Genomic DNA, 7157 nt, shown 5'->3' with positions numbered 1-7157 from the left:
GGCCCTTTCGGCCCTTGTGCTCAAGGAACTTACTGCTTGTACTGATGAAGATTATGCAAAGTCCCCTGGGCTGTATAATGAGGCCAAGATAGATATTATAGCACCCAAGTTTAGGCTATAAAAGATGAGTATCTCACAGCTGCTTCCACTGTATCCCTGAGTCAACAATCCAGACATCTATTTCTACAGTCACTTGAGCAAAATTTTTCTTCCTACAGGTTGAATTTGAATTTCTAGGTTTAGGCCTTCATTTATGTTATTATACTCTTTTTCAGCGAAATCTCAAACGGGCCATAGGTGGGCTGCTGATCTAAGGAGAAGAGGCAGTTTGGGGAGACTTTTTGGTAGAGGACAGCCATGCATTGCTGGCACCCCAGCCCAGTTCCATATTAAATCACGTGATATTAGAGGAAAAATGGATTTGCTGGGAATGGGGCCAACCTGTCAGGTGCGTTTGAAATTATGCATACAGAAAAAAACCTTGGATTTGCCATAGGATTTACTGGGACCAGATCATAACTTGGGACCAGACCTTAACTCCGGGAGGCACCCCGCTCTCTGCAGATGGAGGAAGGGATCTTGACTACCTGTCCCCCCCCCCACCTCTTGTCCTGACCCTACTTCTCACACAGCCCCAGGGCACACTTCATGAAGGAAAATGGTGAGAAAATGCATTTTGTTTCTAGAAGTCAGGTAATTCTGCCTTGACCAGTAAATTCCCCTCAAGTAGCCAATCAGAATAGCACAGTGGTCAGACTGGGCTCCATCACACTCGTTCCTGTGATTCTACCTCTAAAAAGGAGTTCAGGCACTTGCAATATTAAGAAATCGTTGAGTGAAGTGAACAAAATTAGTGACACACAAATGATTTAGGAAAGGCATGGAAAATGAAAGGGTAAGTCTAGATTGCTCATTTGGCAAGGGACAAACAATTCCTGAAGAAGACAGACAGCCACATATTTATGATTCCAGGTCAAGCTTACTGTGGCCAAATAAACCACAGCCCGGACATCTTGCATGCTGCATAAGGTTGAGACCACATTAATAATTCTGGTTATAATAGGATTATTTTCAGCTTCTCTGAAAAGACCCTTTGGTATGTACTCACCCTCAGTAACATTTAGTGCAATTCAGTGACTTCAGAGAAAGAGAAGGACAGGTGAGTAAACACTGCCCTAACTAATTGCAAGGCAAGGACTTCCGTGCTGGAGCACCACCGGGCTCTGCATAAGAAGGAAACATCTTTCTCAAGTGAGCTCACTGTGCAAAGACTTCATTTCCTGGATCATCCAAGACAGCAGAGAAACAGCAGCAACTCTTAAAGTCAAAGAAGAAAAATCAAATGTGAATGAAAGTCGTAGATGCCGTCTGACTACCGTCCCCAGAGCCCACCGCTCCTCACTCCCACCACTGAACAGCTGTGTTGCCTCTCAGCTCCTTTGAAGTTCTCCTGGCCCCTTTCCCAGCCCACAGTTTGAGAAAGAATGATGGGGATGGTTGTCTGACGATTTTGATGTGGCAAGATTTGCTGTGTGCCTTTGAAAGATGAGGTCCTTCGGTTTTTCTTGACTTTGATATATTTCCGCATGGCACCTTTGTCACTATCAGCTTGTAGGGCTATTGTTCTTGTTTTTTCTAAAGGGTTTTTCAAACAACCCCGGACTGAGAATTGTCCGACATTGACACCTGCTGCACTACGTGAGAGGCAGACCTTGTTTGGGCTCAGAAACCTACAAAAGCTGTAACTTCATGCGATAACATTTATTGAAAGCCAATTATGTGCCGGGTATTCCTCAAGGTATACCTCGCCTCAGATATACCCATGAGGCATAGCTGAACAAACAGGCAAACATCTCCGTCCTGGTAAGATATGCTAGCTATTATATCAATCCACCCTGTCAAATTACAGCTTTAGAGCAATTCCAGACCTAAAGAGTCCAAAGGCTGACTCGGGCTGTGTTAGATGTTTAGTTCAGTTCACCCTGCTCACGTGCCTCTACAAGCAATATTTCCTCGATTGCCTTTCCACTTTGTCCCTTGTCACCTGTGCACTGATCAAGTGTCACTGTCCGAGTAGAAGATTCTTTTAGGCCACCTATCTTTGCACCTTTCTCATCTCTACTTACAACTAGTTAGGCAAGGTTCATCGGTTTTCCAAAGAAGTTTTTCAAGTTAAAGGGAAGCAAGTTTCTACTGGGGGAAGAGGGTAGTCATGAGTGTCTCCACCCTGTAGATTCTACTCTCTCTTAGTTACAGAGATGTGGAATTATAAACCAGAGTCCAACAGTTTAGGCCATACCCATGTGCTACAGCAAGCACTATAATTAAGCCAGATAAATCTAGAGGTGGTATTATTAGTAAGGATTCTTTTTGTTGAAGTTATAGTGACTTATTGGAGGCAGCTTTAGACTAGAAAAAAAAAGGCAGGATGGGGGACAAAATGGATTATCATGTGAGAAGAGTCTCACAGAAACCCACTTTGAAAAATTTTAACACTATTTTTTAAATGTTTATTTCTGAAAGAGAGAGAGAGAGCACGCAAGTGAGGGTCAAAGAGAGAGGAAGGCAGAGAATCCCAAGTAGGCTCATGCTGTCAGTGTAGAGCCTGACTTGGGGCTCAATCCCAAGAACCCTGAGATCATGACCTAAGCCAAAATCAAGAGTCAGACACTTATCTGACTGAGCCACCCTGGTGCCCTGAATCTCAAGTTTAAATCTTTGGCAGCAAGAATCCACCCTGGGCTTTGTCTACCTGGTGAATTTAGCCATGGTGGAGAAGAGTCCAGAGCGGTGGCTGTCAGCGGATTAGTGGGGACAGGGAGTCAGGGATGCGGCGATGGGCTGTTCTCAGAGGAAGGAACACCTTTGTGAGCAGAACAGTTCTGGAAAGGTGTCTAATTCCTGTGTTTGTTTTGTTTTTTTTTTTATAAATAAAGATGACCAAGAAAGGCCTTCCTCAGCCTTTCAATTATTTCCATGAATAAATACTTCCTCATATCTAAAGTAAATCCTTGAAAACAACATATTATGAAATACTTTAAACATAAAAAGTAGAAAAAGTAGGATGATGAATCCCAAATTCCCCTCAAGATGCAACAGTTGTTAAGATTGCCCAAATATGCTTCTTTTAACCCCTTTTCTTTTATTTCTGATATATTTTTAAAGTTTATTTATTTAGTTTGAGAGAGAGAGTGTACACGTGTATGTGCAAGCAGGGGATGGACAAAGAGAGAGAATTCCAAACAGACTCCACACTGTTAGCACAGAGCCAGACGTGAGGCTGGATCTCACCAACTGTGTGATCATGACCTCAGCCAAAATCAAGAGTGGGATGCTCAGCTGAGCCACCCAAGTGCCCCTTATTTTCTACTTCTAATCTTTTTGTTGTTGTTGTTAACATACAATGTAATATTGGGTTCTGGAGTAGAATTCAGTGATTCATCATTTACATACAACTCCCAGTACTCATTATTACAAGTGCCCTCCTTAGTACCCATCACCCATCTAGCCTATTTCCCACCCATATCCCTCCATCAACCCATAGTTTATTCTCTATCAGTAAGAGTCTCTTGTGGCTTGTTTCCCCTCTCTTCTCCCCCCTTCCTATATGTCCATTTGTTTTGTTAAATTCCACATATGAGTGAAATCATAGGGTATCTGTCTTTTTCTGATTGACTTATTTCACTTAGCATAATGCATTCTAACTCCATTGACATCATTGCAAATGGCAAAATTTCATTCTTTTTGATGACTAAGTGATATATACATATGTTCTCTATCCATTCACCAGTGAATGGACACTCTCTCCATAGTTTGGCTCTTTTTTATGATGCTGCTATAAACATCGGGGTGCATGTATGCCTTCAAATTTATATTTTTGTATCCTAGTGTCATTGCTGGATAGTTTTTAGTTTCTTGAGGAACCTCCATACTGTTCTCCAGAGTAACTGGACCAGTTTGCATTCCCACCAACAGTGCAAGAGGGTTCCCCTTTCTCCACATTTTCACCAACACCTGTTGGGTTTTGTGCTGTTAATTTTAGTCATTCTGACAGTTGTGAAGTGGTAGTATCTCATGATTTTGATTTGCATTTCTCTGATGATGAGTGATATTGAGCATCTTTTCATGTGTCTGTAGCCATCTGGATGTCTTCTTTGGAAAAGTGTCTATGCCTTCTCATTTCTTAATTGGGTTATTTCTTTTTTGAGGGTTGAATTTGATAAGTTCTTTATAGATTTTGGATACTAACTCTTTATCAGAAATGTGATTTACAAATATCTTCTCCCATTCCCTAGGCTGTGTTTTAGCTTTGTTGATTGTTTCCTTCCCTGTGCAGAAGCTTTTTATCTTGGTGAGATCCCAATAGTTGATTTTTGTTTTGTTTCCCTTACCTTCAGCAACTTGTCTGGTAAGAAATTGCTGCAGCTAAGGTCAAAGAGGTTGCTGCCTTTGTTCTCCTTTAGGAGAACCATTTCAAATTTATTTTTGTGTGTGGTGTAAGAAAATGATCCAGTTTCATTCTTCTGCATGTCACCATCCCGTTTTCCCCACACTGTTTATTGAAGAGACTATCTTTTTTCCATTAGCTATTCTTTCCTTCTTCATCAAAGATTAGTTGACCATATTGCTGTATCATATTGTTGCTTCTCCAAAGATTAGTTGATCATATTTTGACAGATCAGTGTTCTGTTTCATTGATCTATGTGTCTGTTTTTGTACCAGTACCACACTGTCTTGATGGTTACAGCTTTGTTATATGGCTTGAAGTCCAGAATCATGTTTTGTTTTTCTTTTCCAGGATTGCTTTGGCTCTTTGGGGTCTTTTGTGGTTTTATACAAATTTGAGGATTGTATGTTCTAGCTCTGTGAATCTACTTCTAATATTATCATCTGTGAGGCTCACAGATACTTTTGCCATGACTATATGGCCAAATTAGGAAGTGTGGTGTAAACCCTATGACACCACGTTACCCTACAGCAACTTCTTCAGCCTGAACTGAGAAAAATTCAAGGACTTTTAGGCTGGCAGCATATTAATGAAAACTAAAAGTCAGCAAGCTTCAAACAAGTCTAAAAAAATTTTTTTGTTTTATTTCTGACCTTAGAAGGAATGCTTCTAGTGTATTTCTTCGAATGTTAAAATGGCTATTGATTTAAGATGGCTATAGATGTCTATCACTTTAAAGAAGTATCCTTGTAATTCTGGTGTTCAAAAAGTTTTACTGTTAGGGGCGCCTGGGTGGCTCAGTTGGTTAAGCGTCTGGCTTCGGCTCAGGTCATGATCTCACAGTTTGTGGGTTCGAGCCCCGCATTGGGCTCTGTGCTGACAGCTCAGAGCCTGGAGTCTGCTTTGGATTCTGTGTTTTCCTCTCTCTCTGACCCTCCCCTGCTCACACTATCTCTTTCTGTCTCTCAAAAATAAATAAAAACATTAAAAAATTTTTTTTAAGTTTTTACTAAAAATGCTTATTGAATTAAAAAGCAACTGTGCCATGTTGTAATTTTTAAAACCATCCCCTATCTTTGGCATTTAGATGGTTTCAATTATTCACTATTATAAATAATGCTGGCATGAAAAACCCTGACCAGGAATCCAGGGAGAGGATATACCACGGGCAACGAAGAACAGAATTTAGCCACAAAAAGAACCAAAACGCCAAACTAGAACAAGGATATAAACCTTAGCTAGGAAACAAAACCATGAGATCCAACCTTGGTGGTGGGAGCAGCTGATCAGGAAGTGGGAGACTGATGCCAAGCACCCAGCCCAGGCAGTGAGGGTGAAAATGAACAAGGGAGAGCTTGTTTATTGGGCAGGAATAGAGTGGAAGTGAGGAAGGAAATCCCCGAGAGTGTGTTTGTAAAGCCACACTGGGACTGCAAGTGCAAACGGGACATCATTTGCAACAAATGAATAAGTCAGTACGCGCCATGCACTGCACTTTCTTTGTGGTATCCTAACATACGTGCAAAGAGGTGATGGAAAGAATTTTTAGAAAGTTAAGATTTTAGATTTGTAAGAATAGTGAATGGTTTTCCCAACTCCTGGTAGTTTGGGGGGGATAATATTTCTTGACTACTTTAAAATGTAATCTCTCGGGGGGCCTGGGTGGCTCAGTCGGTTGGGCGTCCGACTTCAGCCCAGGTTGTGATCTCACCGTTTGTGGGTTTGATACCTGCATCAGGCTCTGTGCTGACAGCTCAGAGCCTGGAGCCTACTTCAGATTCTGTGTCTCCCTCTCTCTCTGCCCCTCCCCCACTTGTGCTTTGTTTCTCTCTGTCTCAATAATAAATAAACATAAAAAATTAAAAAAAATAAAATGTAATCTCTCCAATTATAGCCACTGGCCCACAGCACCATTTTTGAAGCAGCCAGCAATGGAGAGTTCCATAAACATGGTGGTGGCTTGAATTGGCTTCCATGTAGGATCTCTTCTAGTGTGCATTTACTAAATGGAAATTTTTAAATTAAATCTGGGAAAGTTTGGATCCTCAGAGATTATTGACTGTTTCACTGTGTAAATATTTTTAAGTAGGGAAGGGACATTCTCAGTCAACAAATTTTTGTTGAGTTGACTTGATTTATTACATTAAAACTGAGCAATGAACTGGAAAACTGAGAACTGCAAGAAGTTTTAAGATGAGCTTGGCCTAGAAAGGAAAGAAGATGAAAGATATGTAACCAGAATACTATGAAAAATAATTTTACTAGGTGACAGGAATAATATTATAACAGTTATGTATAAAGTGAAAGACTGAAAAATCCAAATGTCCACAAAATAGTGATAAATGCAAAATTTTACTACACATAATTTTAAATGTAATTATTATTTAAAGTTATATAATGGATAAGGACATCTCGGTGGCTCAGTTGGTTGAGCATCTGACTCTTGATTTTGACTTATGTTGTGGTCCCAGGATCATAGAATCAACGCTGAGCATGGACCCTACGTGGGGTTCTCTCTCTTTTGCTCTGCCCCCCTCCCCCGCTAGTGCTTGCTTTCCCTGCAAAGTAAAAATAAAATAGTGGTGCCTGGGTGGCTCACTCTGTTAAGTATCCAACTCTTGGTTTCAGCCCAGGTCATGAGATAGAGTGACACTTTGGGCTCCATGCTGAATGGGAAGCCCACTTGGGATTTTCTCTCTCTCTCTCTCTC

At 41.0% G+C, this 7157-nt stretch overlaps 1 protein-coding gene across 1 annotated transcript in view; it reads right to left on the bottom strand.

Moving 5' to 3' along the window:
- Positions 1-1227: 1227 nt before the first annotated feature.
- Positions 1228-7157, bottom strand: part of C11H11orf97 (chromosome 11 C11orf97 homolog) — a 25654-nt gene continuing 19724 nt past the window's right edge. Inside the window, exon 4 of the mRNA XM_029915311.1 lies at positions 1228-1317. Within this exon, the coding sequence (XP_029771171.1) occupies positions 1286-1317 (32 nt within the window). The 3' untranslated portion in view covers positions 1228-1285. The remainder of the gene's footprint in view (positions 1318-7157) is intronic.

The sequence above is a fragment of the Suricata suricatta genome, chromosome 11 (genome assembly GCF_006229205.1).
Source record: "Suricata suricatta isolate VVHF042 chromosome 11, meerkat_22Aug2017_6uvM2_HiC, whole genome shotgun sequence".
Classification (NCBI taxonomy): domain Eukaryota; kingdom Metazoa; phylum Chordata; class Mammalia; order Carnivora; family Herpestidae; genus Suricata; species Suricata suricatta.
This window is presented reverse-complemented; position numbering and strand designations above follow the sequence as displayed.